The sequence below is a fragment of the Gracilinanus agilis genome, chromosome 2 (genome assembly GCF_016433145.1).
Source record: "Gracilinanus agilis isolate LMUSP501 chromosome 2, AgileGrace, whole genome shotgun sequence".
Taxonomy (NCBI): Eukaryota; Metazoa; Chordata; class Mammalia; order Didelphimorphia; family Didelphidae; genus Gracilinanus; species Gracilinanus agilis.
The window spans coordinates 268,103,793-268,123,991 of record NC_058131.1 but is presented as its reverse complement, the minus strand read 5'-3'; the positions used below and the strand labels follow the sequence as shown (position 1 = coordinate 268,123,991).

Sequence of the window (20,199 nt, the reverse complement as noted above, 5' to 3'; positions counted from 1 at the left end):
TACTGAGGGGTCTTCTTAATGAGATCTATGTTCATTCAGAAATTTTGACCTACCAATCTACACTGGAAAAATCAATTTGGTAAAGAATGCCTGTTCCCTGAATTTTGAGGTACAATAGAGTAAATTGCAAATTGATTTGTTCAACTAATAAATATATCTTAAACAGTTACTGCAGGTGGCCAATGAGGTGAGACATTTATAGGTTAGGCTAGATTTCATAATTACATGAGCTGCATTTTCAGTGATTCTAACTTGTTCACTTACATAAAAGGCTTCTTTTTTTAAACATGAACAGTATTCTGATGAGTGCAAATCATAGTATAATTTCTAAATATCCAGATTACTGGGAATATGATTCTGAGCCGCTGATACAGTATTTTTGAAAATTCAAAGGGTTTCTTTGTGAATATTTGGAAAGGAAAATGGTGGACACTAAGAGCCATCTGGAGCTCATTGGCAATATTAAGCTAAATTAGTGAATTAGTGGATCATGGAGAGGTCTACCCTAATTTTCAATAAGGAATTCGAGAGACTTTATTGTGGTATCCTTATGCACAAGGTAAAGATAAGATGATGATGATGATAATGATAATAGTGATAGCTAAAATTTATATAGTGGTTACTATGTGCCAGGTACTCTATGCACAGTTTAAATAAATTTGAATGACTATACCTAGAAAATAGTAGTTAATCCATGTCAGTGTTGAGAATTTTCTCTATTAGATTGATTCAATGATTAGTCCTCTGCCATAGCATATCTAGCATTTTTATCATTTACTTGGATGTGGGCATGGATGGTATATTATCATACTTAAGATGATACAAAATTGTTTGGGTTGGCTAATATGTCGGGTGACAGAGCCAAGATTCTAAAAGGTCTTGACCTGCTAAAATGAGGTATGAAACCAAATTCTCTAAATATTAATCCAGTATTTGGTTCTAGAAAATCAATAGCGCAGGTATCAGATAGAAGACACTTTGCTAGATAGTTATATGTAAGGGAGAGATTTTAGGGTTTTAGTGAATTATAAATCCAGTGTGAGCCACTAATGTGCCATTGCCAAGTTGCTATCTTCAGCAACATTAATAGAAACATTTTCTCCAGAACAACAAAGGTGATAGTTATTATTCTTTCAGTATAGCAAACATAGCCATATTTCTTTATATTTCTTTGTTTAGACTAGTGATTCCCAAAGTGGGTGCCACTGCCCCCTGGTGGGTGCTACAGCAATCCAGGGAGGCGGTGATGACCACAGGTGCATTTGGGGGCAGTGAATAACTGTAAGGGGACGGTGATAGTATGTGACAGGGGGCGCTAAGTAATATTTTTTCTGGAAAGGGGGTGGTAGGCTAAAAATGTTTGGGAACCACTGGTTTAGACTATATTCTTTGTGCCATATTTTTTGATTAATATTTTTAAAAAGAATATTTTTAGAGGAGAGTGACTCTTGATAGTACAGATAGGAGCCAACTAAGATCATTTGAATGAACTGGGGATGTTTAGCCTTAAGAGAAGATTTGATGAGCATATTATTACTATGTTAAATTACTTGAAAGACTAGAATTTATAGTGAAATTTATACTTGTTCTTTTTGCCTCCATTGGCTAGAACTATATGAAAAAGGTAGAAGTTATAAAGCAGCAAAAGGAAAAGCTTTTGAGCAGCCACAAGTGTCTAGAACTATAGCCAGTGCACTTAGGCTGAATAGATTTCTTGTCATTAGTGATCTTCAAATGGAGGCTGTTTGGCAACTTGCTAGGGATAGTGTCTAAGCTCTCCCTGTATACTGGTTCCTTCCTTATTGCTTAAAATGGTGATGGGCAAACTTTTTAAAGAGGGGGCCAAAGGAAAGGAAATGCTCATCTGTCAGTCTGTTTCTAAGGCAACTCTTTCGAAGTTTCATTGTGTTGTATCCTACTCATTGTATTCGTCAGATTAGGAATAAAGTCCCTCAGGTGCATAGAACATTTTAGTGGGCCACATCTGACTCGCAGGCTGCAGTTTGCCCATCAATGGTTTAAAAGCATTGTCTTCATTCTTAAAACAAACTTTTTCTGGGTCCTGCCATCTCTGCTAAGTATAAAAGTTTACCTGTAATCTCCTAATTCAAGGGTCGGCAACCTTTTTGGCCGCGAGGGCCGTACAGTGCTCACAGTGCGCTCCTGTAACAGCGCCTGAAAAAAAAATTGACTTTATGGCTCTTGCAGAAAGAGCCAGATATGGCTGGAGAGCCTTACGTTGCCGACTCCTGTCCTAATTACTAAGTCGAATGGCCTTTACTCTTCTTTCTTCATTGGTCTTTCTATAGCATTTGACATTATTTTTAACTCCTCTGTTTTTGTGACATTGCTTTCCTTTCTACTTGTCTGACTACTCCTTTTCATTCTTCTTTGCTGATTCATTATCCATCTTATGCTCCTAATTTAGTGTATCCTAAGTCTCTCTCCTGATCCCTCTTCTCTTTTTATATTCTCTTGGTGACCTCACCATCTTCCTATTAGATTTAATTACTATCTCTGTTTAGATTATTCCCAGAACTATGTATCCTACCATATTTCTTCTGAGCCCCAGTCTCTCACATCACCAACTACCTATTAGATATTTCCAACTGTATATCCTCTAGTCGTCTCAGATTCAACAAGGCAAAAATAATTCATCATCTTGTAGTTCTCTGCCTTTCTTTTTCCTTTTAATATCCCGTCAGTTCCCACTTGGCTGCTTTCCTAAACTTCATCATTGTCTTCATTCAGTAAACATTTATTAAGCATATGTGCCAGGCACTGAGCTTAATGCTGAGGATAAAAAAAGATGTAAAAGTCAGTCCCTTTCCTTAAAGAGCTTACAGTTTAATGGAAGAGACACCATGCAAACAGATACATGCAAAGCAATCTTTATCCAGGATAAATATGAAATAATTAAAAGAAGGAAAGCAGCTATCCACCTCCAGAGAAGAACTGATAGAATCTGAATACAGCTCAAAGAATACAATTTTTCACTTTATTTTATTTGTTTGTGTTTTTATTTTTGAGTTTTGGTTTTATATGAGTATTCTCTTATAAATTGGGCTTTAGGAAAATCACTTTAGTGGCTGAATGGAGAATGGACTGAGATGTAGAAAGACTTGAGGCAGTCAGACTCACAGGAGATGAGGGCCTGCACCAGTTAAATGACTGTGTCAGAGGAGAAAAGGGGGCATGTTTGCAAAATGTTGCAAAGGTGAAATTGACAGGTCTTAACCACTGCTTGGCTATGGAAGTATAACATAGTAAGGAATCCAGGAAGACTCTTTGTGGGCTTGAGTTGCCCTTTAAAGTAAGAAAGTAAGAGTTGGGAAGAGTTTAAGGGAAAAAGATAATGAGTTATGTTTTGGACAAAATGAGTTTCAGATGTCTACTTGACATCCAATTCAAGATGTCTGAAAGGTAGTTGGAGGTGTGAAATTGGAGGTCTGCAGGGAGAATGAAGTAGGAATGATAGGTTTAAGAATCATTAGCATAGAATTGGTAATTAAGTTCTTGGGAGTGATGAGATTACCAAGGGAAGTCCTATAGAGGGAGAAGAGAAGGGAGCCCTGGACTGAACTCTGAGGGACACCTATGGTTAGAGTCCATGATCTGGATGATGACTCAGCAAAGGAGACTAGAGAAAGAGTGGTCAGATAAGTAGTAGGAAAACCAAGAGAGTGATATTCCTGATAACCTGGAGAGGAGAGTGTCAAGGAAGAGAGAGTAATCAATAATGTCAGATACAGCAGAGAGGCCAAGGAAAATGAGGACTGGGGAAAGGTCATTGGATTTGGCAACAAAGAGATCATTAGTAACTTTGGAGAGAGCAGTTTCAGTGAAATGACATGGTCAAAGAGAGGGTTAAAAAGGTGAGTGGAGAGAAAGTATTTTAGGCTGTCTATTGAGTTTAGCTACAAAGGGCAAAAGAGAAATAAAATTATAGTTAGTGAGGACAGAAGGATCAAGTGATGTGTTTTTTTTCAGGATTTTGGATAAATGGCCACATTTGAATGGAGTAGAAAAGGATCTGTTAGAGAAGGGAGATTTTGAAAATAAGTGAAAGAGCAGAGGTAACAGAGTGTGCACTCTGTTGGAGGAGATGAGATGAAATGGAAATAATTTGAACAAGAAGAGGGGTTAGCTTTGGAAAGGAGTAAGGTCACTTTATCATGTGAAATAGGAGAGAAAGAGAAATGACTGCAAGAAAACATCAATTCTGAATCTTCCACCTCTGATTGGAGAAGGTTCCTTCCAGATTCCATTTAAGGAGAGGGTCTTTTGGATTTCATGGCTTCAGGTTTTCATCATGTTGGATGACTCTCCCCTGGACCCCATATAGCTTTGAAGCTTTTTAAAAAGTGTTTTTGTGTGTGTGTGGTTTTTTTTCCCCTCTAGATTGTGAGCTCTTTGAAGGCAGTGATTGTCTTTCCCTTCAGCATTGAACACTTTGGTAGATAATAGATGCTTATATAAATGTTTATTGACCAACTTACTGACACCCCCCTCCCCCGCCACCGGCTCTGCTTGTTTATATGTGGAAGTTTGATATATTTCCACACACATCTGCCCACCTTCCATGGTTTTTATACCTTTCTTCTCATGTATGCCACTTAGGAAAAATAACTTCCATCCTTTTCTTCCTTCCTTTCAGAGGTTTAGTGCATTTCTCCCTTTTTTAAAATCCCTTTTTAAAATCCAAAGAATAGAAGGTTCTCAGAGAAACCCTAGCACTGGGATTATTACTGGACAGTTTGTGGTATCACACTGTTTTGCACCTTAGTAACCACTATTGTTTTTACATTGTTATTACCAAGACTTCCCATCTCCTCTGTGGTACTTTCTGACCATATGCTTGCTGCCTACACAGAGATTTGCAGGCTGCATATCTCCTATTTCTGGTTGTAGAATCATTTTCTGACCTAGAGAATCCCTCTTTCTCATTGCTCATGAATTTCTAAGTGGAAGAAGTCATATATCCATCTTGGAAAGAAGTTATCACTTCTGTTGACACTTTTTGTTTTTAGTGATTTACCAGTTGCTACTGGCAGCCTGCAGTGGATTTTAACTCAATTCTCTCCTGGTCTTTTTTGTCTTTTGTCTGACCATATGTCATTACAATAGGTAATAGTGTAAAATCTTGAATCTAGTTTTGTGAAGGATAAGTTTAGAGGAGAAGCACATGCACAAAAGTAAATTGCAGCAAACCCTTCCACTTCCTTTATTGAGTATCTTTATTAATATTATTATCCTGTATCAGCTTTCTCCTGTCTTCTATTTAGGTTTACATATCTTGAGCTTCACTGTTTATTACGTTTTTGTTGCTTTCCCATTGAACCAGGTCTTTCGTTTTCACTTTAACTGGGATCTAATATAATATATTTCAATGTGGGTTTTCCTGTATTTCTAAGTTTCCTTGTGTTAATACTTGCTGATAATATATAGATAGCAATAAAAATATTGTCCATTCTAAGTGGAAAAACGATGACAACAACAACAATCCTCTGAATTTTTCATCCTGGGGTTTAACCCTACTACTTCAAATTCTCACCAAAGGAAGTGATAGTAATTGTTGAGACTACCGACTCCAAAGAAGAGGGGGGGGGGAGCTTTTCTAATGGGACCTCAATTAATGATTCCTGATGTCTTAAAGAATGGGAAGAAAATAGAGTAGAAAGGAAGATAGTTTAATCCTTTCCTATTGGTTTATTCCACATTATCTCATTCTTTTAATTTGTTGACTGTTAACCTTTATAATTACTATTATTACCGCTTTCCTTACTCTTAAAATGTGCACTTAAAACTATTAGCTCCTCAAATGTCTTGTCTCAAATGAACTGGTGAGTATTGTATTAATAAGGGGATAGTCATGTCTTTTTCTTGATATTGTCTTTATTGTTCTGTTATTTTATGTCACTTTTATGAAAAATCCCTCCCCCTTTTTTTCTGTTGAAAAATATCCTATGCAAAATGACTAAGAAACAAAGAATAAGAAAGCAATTTTAAAAAATTAACCAATACATCAACTGAATCTGATGATGTGTGGAATATTCCATACCTATAATCCCTTCTTAAGCACAAAATAATAGGAGCATTTTCTTAGCTTTTCACCAGGACCAGTCTTTGTTACCATTATCATATAGCCTTTTACTTTTATTTCCATTCTTTTAATTTATATTATTATAATTATTATGTATATTGATTTTCTGGATCTTACCTTATTCAACATCATTTTCCATTTTTCATTTCTGAGCTCTTCATATTTGCCCTTTCAAATGGCATTATAATATTCCATCATATTCATGTAGCATAATTTCTTTAACTATAGTCAATAGGCATGTATTTCACTTCCAAATTTTTCTTCTACCATAAAAAATATTGCCATGAATACTTTGGCATACATGGAATTTTTTAATGTATTTGACTTTTAATTAGCGCCCCCTATTTTTTTAAGCATTGTTCCACATTGCATTCCTGATTGGTTGGGATAATTTATATGTTTTCTTAGAGTGCATTACTATTTCTGTCTTCCTAGACCCACTACAACAAATTTCTATATTTTCATCATATTTTTCATAATTTGCTGAATATGAAGTAAAATTTTAGAGTTGTTTTTGTTTATATTTCTTATTTTTAGTGATTTAGAACATTCTTTTACATGGATGCTAATGATTTGTAATTCCTTTTTTGAAGACTTGAGATGTTTTTGTCGCTTATTCATTGAAGAAAGAATCTTGTTTTTTAAATATATTTTAATGCCCTACATATCTTAGATATTAAACATTTATTAGATTTTAATGGCAAATATCCCCCCCCCCCCATCTATGGGTTTTTTTGTTGTATTGTTTTTGTTTATGTGAAAAATTTCCAGTTTCAAGTAATTTTCTAGTTTCAAGTAATTAAAATTATCTCTTTTGTCTTTTATGATATTCTCTGTCCTTATTTTGGGTAAGAATTGATTCTATTCTTTCTTTACCATAATTGTGAAAGGTATCTGACTTCATTCTATTATAATTTTGTATGTGTGTGTTTATATTTTGTCACCCTTTATATTTAGATCTTGCATCTGTTTTGAGTTTATTATGTTTTATAGTAGAAGATGTTGGTTTAAACCCAATTTCTGTTAAATTGTTAGGAACTATTCTCAGCAGTTCTTTTCAGATAAAGAATTCCTCATGTAATTTCCATTTTTCTTGTTTGCTGAACATGGAGTTATTCAGTTTATAGATTTCTTATGCTTGCTTATTTAGTCTTTTCTTCTAGTCAGCTTTTCTATTTTTTAATTGGTATCAAATTGTTTTTATTAGTTACTACTTTATGCAGTTTGAGTTTTTGTAGTACCCCATTTTCTTTTTTTCTTTTTTTAAAACCCTTTCTGTCTTAATAGCAACTCTAAAACAGAAAGGCAAGGACAAGGCAATTGGGAATTAAGTGATTTACCCAGGATCCCAGGATCACACAGCCAAGAAGTATCTGAGGAGATGAGAGAAACTCCCATCTCCAGGCCTGACTCTCTATCCACTGAGCCATCTAGCTATTCCCCTCCATTGTATTTTAGTAAATATTTTTGAAGTGTTGACATTTGGATTCAAGAAAGCTTAAAATTCATGATGATATTTTAAAAAATCCATTCTATTATACAAATCTCTCAATGTCCTAAGAATGATCATCCTGTAAGTGGTATTACCTTGTATATTATCTGAGCAGAACGTCTACTTGAGAGACATGAGAATAGAACTAGAAGAATAGAGTAGCATTGCCATGTGAAGTTTGTTGATCTTGAAAAACCCACTTAAGATTTTTGAGGGAAATCAACAGTTGTGCTCATATTCATTAGATTCATTTTTTATTTACCTAGTGTTGTGACCATAAAACTGAAAAGTATTTGCTATTTATAAATGAAGAGACTGTCTTGAAACATTTTCTTATTGCTTCATTTTATTTTATTTCTCTTTAAGGATGCAGAGGGCTCCACATGCTTGCACCTAGCTGCCAAGAAAGGCCACTATGATGTGGTTCAGTATTTGCTCTCAAATGGACAGATGGATGTCAATTGCCAGGTAAGGTTCATATCTATGAAATGATCTTCTAATGCCACATTTCTTGCTGTTCCTTCCTCTTCTGAGTAGTTAGTGCTAAGTAGTAGAAAAACTTTAATTCCTTTAAAAATCATTTCCTAGATACATGCCTGCTTTCTTTTATCAGACAGATCAGAGACGCACTGTTTGTTATATAGAATCTTTCCAAAGAGGCTACTCAACAGATTTTCATGGTCCATTTAGCAAATGCTTTCTGAACTTGCCTACTCTGTATGAGGCCTTTTATTAGGTACAGACCCTGGGAAGGCTCCAGGTCACATGTCAATTTCCCACACTATTAAGATGTTTCTTTTCAATTTTCTAGGGTTTTATAGTTTTAATAGTGCTTATGTTTGATTAGTAACCTGCATTAGAAATTGGCTTGATGACTAAAAATTGACAAAAACTTAGATGCTAATAAGATAAAAGCAGCATGATTATCATCTATTTAAACAGTATACAAAAATATTAATGATTGATAAGTTCAACCTTCCCAGAGCAATTTTCATCTTAAAAAATTAATCCAAAAGAACTTCTAATTAGATGATTATGTAAGAGTCATCTTGTTTTATGAGAGGGATTTGCAGAAGAGAGACGTTGCACATAGTAAGGTAGGCATGTCTCAAGATGTGGAGATATTTTGCAGCCTGTTTCTGAAGTTACCATTTTCCAGTTTAAACAAAATGCCATGGTTCCCTATATTAATAAGAAAAGTTAGGAGACCACATTGAATTATGTTCCTCTTTCTGTTTTATATAAACCCAGTTGTTTCTTAGTACCAAAACCCACAAAATTTATAATTAAAAAATTCTCATCAAAAGTATGGTAATAATTTGTTTTAGATTCACTAGAGTTTTGAATTAGCCCCTGCTCTCCACATTTACAATTTAATACATGCCTCCTGCTATAGAACAGAGATGTTCATGCTATGATATAGTAAAGAGATAAAAGCATTTGTCATTTTATTCATTGTAAATCCAGATGGGTACTGTTTTAATGGCTTGAGAATCCTTATTTCCCATTGCTTAAGAAGAGGGCAGAATATTTTAGAAAGTCTTGATTAATACCTTAGAGTCTATCTCTAATATTGATCTTAGTGTGAGCCTTTTCTTTTCTGCATTTGGTATTTTGTTGCTTTATTATAGTGACAAGCATTTATATTGGATTTAAACTCTAGAGAACTTGTATTTGAATTCCAGTTCTACTGTATAATACCTACCATATTTGACTATGCGGACTACAAATTTGTTATATTACCTCATCTTGTCCCTTACTATAGCAAAGTAATTCTTTTACTCCTCCCTAACTGATACCCAGGTACAGAAACTGATACCTAGATACAGAACTGTTTCTGTCAATACCTGTCTGAGTCTTCTTCTACAACCTCCCTTACTAGATCATCATTATTTTCATTCTTTCCAACTGTGGCTATTTCCCAAGACTTTGTCTAGTATCCTCTTCTCTTTTCTTCCTTCCTTTTCTTTATGACCTCATCATCACCTGTGGGTTTAATTAGTATTTATATCCAGGTGACTCATATATCTACTATTATTATATTCAGCATCTTTTTCTTTTGAAGCCTATTCTTATATCATCAGCTACCTACTGAACACTTCAAATTAGTTATCCCATAGGCACTTCAAACTCATATGTCCCAAACTGAACTTAACTATTTCACCAATCTAGTCAACTTCCTAATTTTTGTGGAGGGCACTACCTTTTGTCTTGTCTTTTAAGTCATAACCGTGCTATTATCCTCTACTTCTAATTCCATAAACCCAACCAGTAGCCAAATCTTACTATTTTTATATTTGTCCTTTTCTCCGTGGTAAAAGACCTCATTACCTCTTCCCTGAACTATTGCAATAGCCTCTTAATTGGTATCCCTGTCTCTTTCTCTACTTTCTTTTTCTCTACTTTCTCTACTCCAGTATATCCTTCATGTCTTGATAAATACAGTTTGGTGCTTGTTCCCTTATCTCAGATTATGATTAGTTCTTTATTACACTATGTGGGACAAGAGTTTTCATCATGGCAACTGGAAACCCAAATTTCACCAACATCCTCTTGAATTCATGACAGTCAACCTTGCAGTGCCTTCTCAGACTAGGGATCTTCCAGTGTTTGTGGTGTTATGAAGGGGACTCAGACTTAGTCATCTTCCTATAACATTCTCCAAAGGTTCTTTAGTTACCATTCCCTGTACCAATGGAGCCCAGTATTAGGAAAACATTTTGTGATCAGATTAAATCATCTTTTACTTCAACTGACATGCTTGTTTTGCTTGTTTATTGAGGTTTGGGCATTAGACCTGCACAATAATACTCTAAGCCTTAAAGCTTATTTACACTGATAACTATTAAAATTAACAAAACTTAACTATAAATAAGCAATCATTAGTCAGTAATCAATTTCACAGTTGCCAGAGTGATTTTCTTTTCTTTAAACCTTTACCTTCTGTCTTAGAATTGATACTAAATATCCGTTCCAAAGAAGAAGTGCAGTAAATGCTAGGCAACTGGAGTTAAGTGACTTGCCCAGGGTCACATAGCTAAGAAAGGTTTGAGGCCCTATTTGAACCCAGGACCTTCTGTTTCTAGGCCTGGCTCTTAATCCATTGAGCCACCTAGTTGCCCCCAAAGTGATTTTTCTTAATGACAGAACTAGTGTTATTTTCTACTTGATAAACTCCAGTGACTTCATATTGCCTTAAGGATTAAATACAAATTTTAATTATTTGCCATGTATCCTCCTTGACTCTTCACTCTCTCTTGTAAAAGGTAAAAATTATTATGGTTGGACTAAATTTATCAGGGTGTGGTTGCCAGGAATGAATATATCTCAATTCCAAATGATTTTTTAGCAATTTATTATACGATATAGAAGAGTGAAAGTAGAGATTTGAGAAAGAGGGCAGTGTAAGAGATCTGGCTTAATGAGCTAGATTATGTGCTCAAGCCCTGGCTTTACTCTGGCAGGGCTCCAGAAGCCCCAGCCAGAGGGCTGAAGGGTCAATTAATAAGGGGTTTAGCCATGAGGCCTCCTCCAGACAAGGGGCCCCTCCTGAGGCTAGAACCTCCAGGAAAAAGTCAAGGAAGGGAGTCAGCCTTTTTCACTCACCCATGTTGTAGTTCTAAGGGAAAGCAGTCTTCAGTCCTCAGCCAGAGCTCCTACACAGTCAAGTTGAAGGCAAAAGACCCCTCACAGGAAGTTCTGGCCACAAAAGACCATTCCTTTGTCATTTCCTGTGCTTTCCTCTCACTTTACTTGTACCAATTATAGGGAGAGCTTTGATTAGGCCTGCCCAGGGGGCAGTCAGTTGATTCTGATTCGTCACCCATTATCACCCAGATGGGTCACAGACCTCTCCCACTTGAGGATAAGTGGGGTGTTTATACTTCTGATGATTAAGTCTAAAAATGGGCAGGGGAGAGTTAATCCCATCTTCACACTCTGCCCTTTCTGTTCAGCCAGATGCCTAGTCTTCTAATTCTTCAAAGTCTCCCACATTTATTTTTCTTTTTTTTTTAAACCCTTAACTTTTGTATATTGGCTCATAGGTGGAAGAGTGGTAAGGGCGGGCAATGGGGGTCAAGTGACTTGCCCAGGGTCACACAGCTGGGAAGTGTCTGAGGCCTGCTTTGAATCTAGGACCTCCTGTCTCTAGGCCTGACTCTCAATCCATTGAGCTACCCAGCTGCCCCTATCCCCTTCTTTCTAATCTCATTACAACCACCTGAGAAGTGCTTATCATCCCCCACCCCTTTGACTATTATCATAACCTCCTTATTAGTTTTCCTATATCTAGTCTTTTCCCCTCCTATTATTCATCTTCCTCAGAGCTACCATATTGAGAGTCCTAAATTTCAGGTTATTCTCCTGCTCAAGAAACTTCAGTGGCTTCCCATTGTCCTCAGGTTACAATGCAAATTCCTCTTTTTGACATTTAAGACCCTTTACTGTTTGTCTCTAGACCAGGGGTCAGCAACCTTTTTGGCTGTGAGAGCCATAAACGCCACATTTTTTAAAATGTAATTTTGTGAGAGCCGTACAGTGCTCACAGTGCGCGCTCCTGTAACAGCGCCTGAAAAAAAATTGACTTTATGGCTCCTGCAGAAAGAGCCATATCTGGCCCTCAAAAGAGCCTGATATGGCTTGAGAGCCATACGTTGCCGACTCCTCATATTGTCTACACTTTTAGCCAAACTGACCTATTTGGTTTTCATTGTTTATATTGTTCCATCTCTTGCCTCTGAACCTTGGAACAAACTTTGTCTTTCAAGCCTCAATCTTTACCCTTCCTTTTTAGATGACCTCAACTGAACTGCTACCTCTTCAAGAGACCTTTTGGGCTTTCCCTAGTTGTCAGTTTGTCCTTCTATCACTTTATAATTTTTTTCTACATATTTTATATCTATTCCTCTCTGAACAAGTAGATTTCCCATTAGAATGTAGCTCCTTTCGGTCAAGACTTCTTACTTTTTCATTTGTCTTCTCAGTACCTAGCACAGTTTAGAAACTGAATCAACAAACATCAAAAAGCAGCTATTTTTTGTCATATTGTTTACTAAGAGCAGAGAAATTTATTAAGTGTTGATTAACTCATTAATTTATACCAATGTAATTAAAAAAAAAAAACCCTTACCTTCTGCCTCGAAACCAATGCTATATATTTGGTTCCAAGGCAAGAGTGGTAAGGATTAGGCAATGGGGTGTTAAGTGACTTGCCCAGGGTCACACAGCTAGGAAGTATCTGAGGTCAAATTTGAATCTAGGACCTTCTGACTCTAGGCCTGACTCTCAATCTGAGCTAGCCAGCTGCCCCTATCAATGTGATTTTGAGCAAATCATTTTACATTTTCAGACGTTAGTAAAATTCCTTATCAGTAAAAGAGTTGTACATGACTGAAAAATGACTAAACAACAATAGCAATTTTAAATTCTCTTAACCCTCACTTACAATGTGACCTTTGAACATAGCTTATAGTCTGTCTCCTCTCTCATTTTCCTATCCCCTTTCATTTTTCATGATTAAGAAGTTTGTTTTGCTTATGATTCTTTTCCTGATATTATCCTTCCTCATCTGTCTCTACTTGTTTCTCTATTAGGATTGATGTATTTTCTACACAAAACTGTTGGTAAATATTTGTATGCCCTATTTTATTTGATGTCCACTTTCCCTATCCATACTTCCTACCTTTCTTCCTCATTTCTGAATTGTGTTTTTCTTTTACATTTTCATTTCTCTTCCTAAAACCCTCAGAATATAACTTGTGTACCCTCAACACCTGTTTCCCTTGTTTAAGTACTCTCAGTATCCTTTCTTTGAAGACACTAAAGTTCAGAAAGTATACTTATTTCTTCTCTTCCTATTGGGATGTTAGTAAATCATCATAAAATTCTTTCTATTTGCTTAAATATAACTCTTGTGTTTTTATTTCAGAGTTCCTCATCTCTGATCTTTTCATGAAAAAAATTTAAAATTCCTTTGTTCCATTAATTGTCCTTTTCCCCCTGAGCTAATATTTTTGTTAGGTCCTTATCTTTTTTTAATGTTTCACTGACATAGTTTTGAATTGTGTACCTAAACTTATTTTCTCCATAAGCCTTGTGATTTTTAGTACAAAATTCAGCACAGCGATTTTTTTAAGGAATGAATGAATTGTTTTTGTTTTTGTTTTTGTTTTTGTTTTTATTTTTTATTTTAAACCCTTAACTTCTGTGTATTGACTTATAGGTGGAAGAGTGGTAAGGGTAGGCAATGGGGGTCAAGTGACTTGCCCAGGGTCACACAGCTGGGAAGTATCTGAGGCCGGATTTAAACCTAGGACCTCCCGTCTCTAGGCCTGGCTCTCAATCCACTGAGCTACCCAGCTGCCTCTATGGAATGAATGAATTGAATAAGCAGAATTCACTGTTTTTGAATTACTTCTTTCTGATTGCTTGAAGTATTTTTCTTTGACATTCTGCATTTTAGCTATGGCATTTCTGGTACTTTTTCTTTTGGAGTCCTTTTTAGGAGATGATTGGTATATGCCTTCTTATCTTCATTTTACATTATGATTCCAAGATAACTAAATATTTTATTTGTGATTTCTTAAAATAAATGATCCAATATATATATTTTTTTTGGTCATGGTTTTCAGGGAGATATGATTCTGAAATTATCTCTCTTGAACATCCCTCTTCTCTCCGCATGCTGCGCGGCACCCTCCCCCTTCATCAGTTACTTTTCATATCAGAGCCTACATTTTCTTTCTGGAGTGTCTCTCCCACCCCTCAGGTTAAAATTTTTGTTCTAGTATTTTTTTTTTTAAACCCTTACTTTCCATCTTGGAACCAATATGGTTTCAAGGCAGAAGAGCGGTAAGGGCTAGGCCCAGGGTCACACATCTAGGAAATGTCTGAGGCCAGATTTGAACCTAGGACCTCCCACCTCTAGGCCAGGCTCTCAATCCACTGAGCTGCCCAGCTGCCCCTGTTTTAGTATTTTTTAACTGTGTCAAGGAGCCATTGGCCTCTTTTGTCTCTTCTAGTTTTTGTTAGTCTATTTCTTTAGTAAAGTTTACTGCCTTTCATTCCAGGACATTTATTTTTCCATGTTTTCCCCCTGAGTTTTTATTTAATTATTTATCTCTGTCTTTATGTCTTCTAGATGTTCATATAATTCTTGTTGAAAATATATTTTTTCTGTTGCATATCTGATTGCAGTTGTCATAGATTTATTCTTCTTATATTGAGATCTCCTTGTCTACAGTTACTATTTATATTGGTAGATTTGTTGATATTGGTTTGATTTACTCCTCTTTCTAATGTTGATTCCTGAATTGGGACTTTATTCAAGGAATGGGGGAGGAAGGGGGCATCCCACTATAGTTTTGAATGGTTGGTGGAGTGGTCACCCTTCTTTAGTTTCATTCTTAGACCCTTGCAGGCTACAGGAATCCATTTCTCTGAGAGCAAGTGTTTGTCTGTTAGTTTCCTTTCTTATTGCATTTAAGTTTCTTGTTGACTTCTTGCATTTTGGGAGTAGAAGTTACCTATTTTTAATTTCCTGTGGAATTTATTAATCATTAGAGTGTCTGGTATGAACTTCAGGGTTTAGCTACAAGAGGGACATGGGAGCTACCTGGGTTGAGATCCATTCAACTAGCTATTTCCTTAAACTTTTTCTTCTTAGGCTTTCTAATATTTATCTAGGTGTTTCTTTGCCTGAGATCACTTAGAATTATTGAGTTATAAGTTTAGTTTCTGGCGCCCCAGCTGAGATGATATACTTTTCCCCTATCCCTTTAAAATGAGATGACAGTATCTATAGAAGTGAATAATAACTGGTAAAATCAGTAGCATCTTGATCTCTCCCTGTACTTTTCACATTTATTTGCTTTTTTCCTGTTTATTTTGAAATGTAGGATGATGGTGGTTGGACACCAATGATTTGGGCCACTGAATATAAACATATTGATCTTGTGAAGCTCTTGCTAGCTAAAGGATCAGACATCAACATAAGAGACAATGTAAGTGTTTTGATACTTTGGCACTAAAAATGCAATAATCTGGAGAAGATATTTTAAACTCATAATTTTTTTCTGCCTTCTTTTTGTTTCTTATTGAATAGACCCTGGCAAGTAACTGTATTATCTACTCTTCCCAGTATGCTATAAAATAAATGTCATCAACAAATTATTTTTTTCCTTTACTAAATCTGAGTTACTTTACAGATATTTTATTTAATTGTATGCTGTCTTACATAAAGAAAATATATGCTTCACTGTTTTGAAAGGTTCGAGATACCAAATAATGCATTTTTTATTATAAACTTAGCATTCCACAAAATGTTATTGAATCTTTAGAATAAGAAATTAAATCTTACATATATTACTTGGCATTTAATAAAGTAGTTCAAATAAATCGACCACCTGCAAACCAAAAAAAAAAAAAGCAAGTTTAAAAAAAGTTTTAAACTTCAAGTTCTCTATATTTTTATAGATCACTTACTGTCTTATTATATTCTATCCCAACCTTATTTCTCTGCCTCTTATTATGAAAGAAGTATTGAAGACATTGAGTTTTCCATGTATTTTTACAAATTATACTTTTGATACCTGACTTCACCATTCAACATGTTTTGTTGCCAAGGAATGAATTCTTCTCAGATAAATATATCCATTTTGACATTGTGTGATATACAGAGACTTCTTGGTGACAATTTTTTTAAAATGAAAAAGAACTTAGAAGAACTACATATGATTTTAGAATTGAGGTATTTCTTAACAGTCTTCTTGCCTTAATCAAATTAGAAATCTATGTGCATATTGACTTTGACATGGAAATAGAATTATAACTAGTAAAAATAATCACTATCCTTGCCACCTTTTTGTTTATGAATAACATTAAGCACTTAATATTTCTAAAACATCGTGTAAAAGCAAGATAGTTTCGCCCTCAATAATCTTATATGCTAGTGGAGGAGTGGACAACATATAGGAGAATGGTGTTCTGAATTGGGCATTTTTCCAGTAGCAATGGTAATAGTGATTAATTCTGGCCTCAGAACTGGAAGTGAGGAAGGTTTTCATAGTATCAGGGAGTGATAGTGAGAAGATAGCCAACATAGCCAAGTTTAAAGTGAAACATGATTGAAACCCATTTAGATACTGTAAGACAAGTCTTAATCATCATGGCAGTATAGGTCCCAGGGCAGGAGTTCCCTGAGCCAAAGGAGTTGGAAGACATGAAAAATAGTACAAGTAGGGAAAGTTCCTGTTTTTGTTCCTGTGGGAAAGCATACTAAAACTCAAACCTGCTGAGATTTTAGTTTATTAAGCTGTTTATCTCATGTTTTTCTCATATTCTTCTAGGAAGAAAATATTTGTTTGCATTGGGCAGCTTTTTCAGGCTGTGTTGAAATAGCAGAGATATTGTTGGCTGCTAAGTGTGATTTACATGCAGTAAACATACATGGAGACTCACCCTTGCACATTGCAGCCAGGGAAAACCGCTATGATTGTGTGGTGTAAGTATACCTTAGAACAGTGATGGGCAAACTATATGGCTGCGACATTATTCCTAATTTGACCAATACAATGAGTAGGCTACAATACAATAAAACTTTGAAAGAGTTACCTTAGAAACCGACTGACAAATGAACATTTGCTTTCCTTTGGCCCCTTTTTTAAAAAGTTTGCCCATTACTGCTGTGGACCATCACTTTCCCCTTAATTGTTCTGGAGTTGGTATGTATTTTTATGTTTGGTTGAGAAGATTGAATGTAACGAGACAAACAAAAATCTCTGAATATTTAGGATATGGTACTATGCAGATGTTAATTTCTAGCTGTTCATCAGCCTTGTAGACCAATTCTGAGGAGAAAGGTTTGATTTCTCTTTGTTTATATGGCATTAATTCGAGCAAGTAAAATCAGGTACCTAGCCCATTTCAAAAGTTAATGTGTTGGGGGCAGCTGGGTAGCTCAGTGGAGTGAGAGTCAGGCCTAGAGACGGGCGGTCCTAGGTTCAAACCCGGCCTCAGCCACTTCCCAGCTGTGTGACCCTGGGCAAGTCACTTGACCCCCATTGCCCACCCTTACCACTCTTCCACCTATGAGACAATACACCAAAGTATAAGGGTTAAAAAAAAAAGTTAATGTGTTTTTTATACTTTTTTGTAGGAAATATTGGCAAATTCTCAAATTATTCATATTAGGTATAGAAAGTATTCTTCTAAGGTTTTATATGTGTAAAATATTGAAAAGTAATATATATATATATGTATATGATATAGCAGTGGTTTTCTCTTTATCATATGCTTGATTTAAGCTTATACTACCATAAATTTTGGTTATAAATGGACTATTTAGAGGAAGTTATTGTATAATGGGAGAAAATTAGACTGAGATAAAATAGTTATTCCATTCATCCCATGTAATGTATAACACAAATATTTGAGAATTGACTATCTAGTCCAGTGATATTCTAAGAAAATTAAAACACTCATTATGTCTCCACATCCTAGAAATTATGCATTCATGTTCATTTTCAATTTATTTTCACCCAAAGTAAGGATCTGAATGAAGGATTTCAAAAATAACATGCCAAGTCTAGTCCCTTATATGCCCTTTTTAGTTTGGATGTGGTTTGTAGTATCTTTTAAAAAAGAACATGAGAGAAGAGTGATGAGCTATTTTGTTTAGTAATATTCCACCTAATTTTTTAGAATCTCTATTTTGTTCTTAGGCTTTTGGATAATAATACAAATGAAAGGAAATAACTTTCATTTCAATAATGTTAAAAGTTTTACAAAGTATTTCTCCTTTGAGATCTTTGTCGTCCAATATAATCTTCAATATTAAGCTTGGGTTTTTGTTTCTTAGCCTCTTTCTCTCTCGTGGCTCTGATGTCACCCTAAAGAACAAGGAAGGAGAAACACCAATCCAGTGTTCCAGTCTCAACTCTCAGGTGTGGGGAGCTCTTCAAATGAATAAGACTCTTCAAGAATCTTCCAATGAGAAACCTGCCCAAATAGAAAGGACGATGAGTAGGTAAGAATGACTTAGCTGTTCACTTCCCCATACTGTTGAGAAACTTCTAGTTCACTTAAATAAATTCTATAACAATTAATTGAAAGATGTGACTAAAAATGAATTTGAAAATGAAATAACATTTCTTTCAAGTCATAATATTTAAAGATCATAATTAGAATAACTTTTCCTAAAGTGCCACTGTTGCTTTATGTTGTTCTTTTTATTAGTAAGTTTTATTTTGGGAAACTTCATTTCAAATACAGAAAGATTAACTCTTTCCTTCTCATTTCCAATGATAGAGACATTGCTCGAGGTTATGAACGAATTCCCATTCCTTGTGTTAATGCTGTGGACAATGAGCCATGCCCTAGTAACTACAAGTATGTTTCCCAGAATTGTGTGACATCCCCTATGAACATTGATAGAAACATTACACATTTGCAGGTGAGTTAAGTGCTTGATTTTATGTCTAGCTTATTATACATTATCAGGACTTCAAGAAGGTCAAAACATACTTTGAAACAGATGTCATTGATGATGTCAGTAGTCTCTTATTATCTCTAATTGCTACTATACATCTTTTTTACCTTCCAAAAACTGTAGGGTCCTTAGAAATATGAAGAGGTAGAAACTTTGTTTATAGAGAATATTGAAAAAAGAAATTTGCAAATTATAGCATCAGACACTAGACAGTTTTAAGAGCTGCAATGTAATGAAAAATATTGATGTGACCATCAAAATCCATTATTTGTCTTTTGAGAAATCATGAAGTTTTTTAAAAAATCAGTCATTGTTTTTGTTGTTTGTTTTTTAGTACTGTGTGTGCATAGATGATTGCTCTTCCAGCAACTGCATGTGTGGCCAGCTCAGTATGCGGTGTTGGTACGACAAGGTGAGCATTATGTTATGCTTTAAAAAGCCTATTTATTATTTAGTTAGTGTTCTCACAGGAAGTTTTTTCATTTAATGAAAATAGGGAAGAATATCTCTGATTTTCAGTGCTTAAAAAAAAAAAAACACACAACTTAATAACATCCTATTGAGGTCTTTACAAATTAGTCTTATCTTAGAGAGTTCCCGAATCAAGTTGTTAACAAAAATTTAACCTTAACTGTGGCTGAATTTCAGTTAAGATGCTTAGGTAAATAATTTTACTGACATATGTTTGAATTTCTAGCCCAAAGGATTTTATATGTCACCCCACACCTTTTAACTTTTAACAACCTGACTTGAACACACTTTTCCAGGCTTATTGTTCTAATTCTCCTTCGGACTTTTTATGTTTCAATTAAACTGGCCTACTTTGTTATTTTTGCACAGAACATTTTATCTCCTTTGTCCATGGCTTTGCACAGGCTACTTACCTCTTATATAACTGCTAAGGAAAGTCCATTTGACTTAATGTACATGATAGTTACACACTCATCAAAGCAAACACTTTGTGCTTTCAGTCTACCACACATTTAATCTCAGTTTTAAAGTATTCTTATTGATTTTTGAGATTTAATTGTTTAAATAGCTACATGGATTATGCCATTACTCCAAAAATATCCAAAAGTACCTGAAAATATTTGTTTCAAACAGGAATCATGGATT

General features: G+C 35.2%; 1 protein-coding gene across 1 annotated transcript in view; it reads left to right on the top strand.

The window, feature by feature from the left end:
• The window catches only part of EHMT1 (euchromatic histone lysine methyltransferase 1), a 307,779-nt gene that overhangs the window by 222,534 nt on the left and 65,046 nt on the right, over nt 1–20,199 (top strand). Inside the window, exons 17-22 of the mRNA XM_044663911.1 lie at nt 7,962–8,063; nt 15,494–15,598; nt 16,943–17,097; nt 18,454–18,621; nt 18,903–19,047; nt 19,418–19,495. Coding sequence (XP_044519846.1) covers nt 7,962–8,063; nt 15,494–15,598; nt 16,943–17,097; nt 18,454–18,621; nt 18,903–19,047; nt 19,418–19,495 — 753 coding nt within the window. The remainder of the gene's footprint in view (nt 1–7,961; nt 8,064–15,493; nt 15,599–16,942; nt 17,098–18,453; nt 18,622–18,902; nt 19,048–19,417; nt 19,496–20,199) is intronic.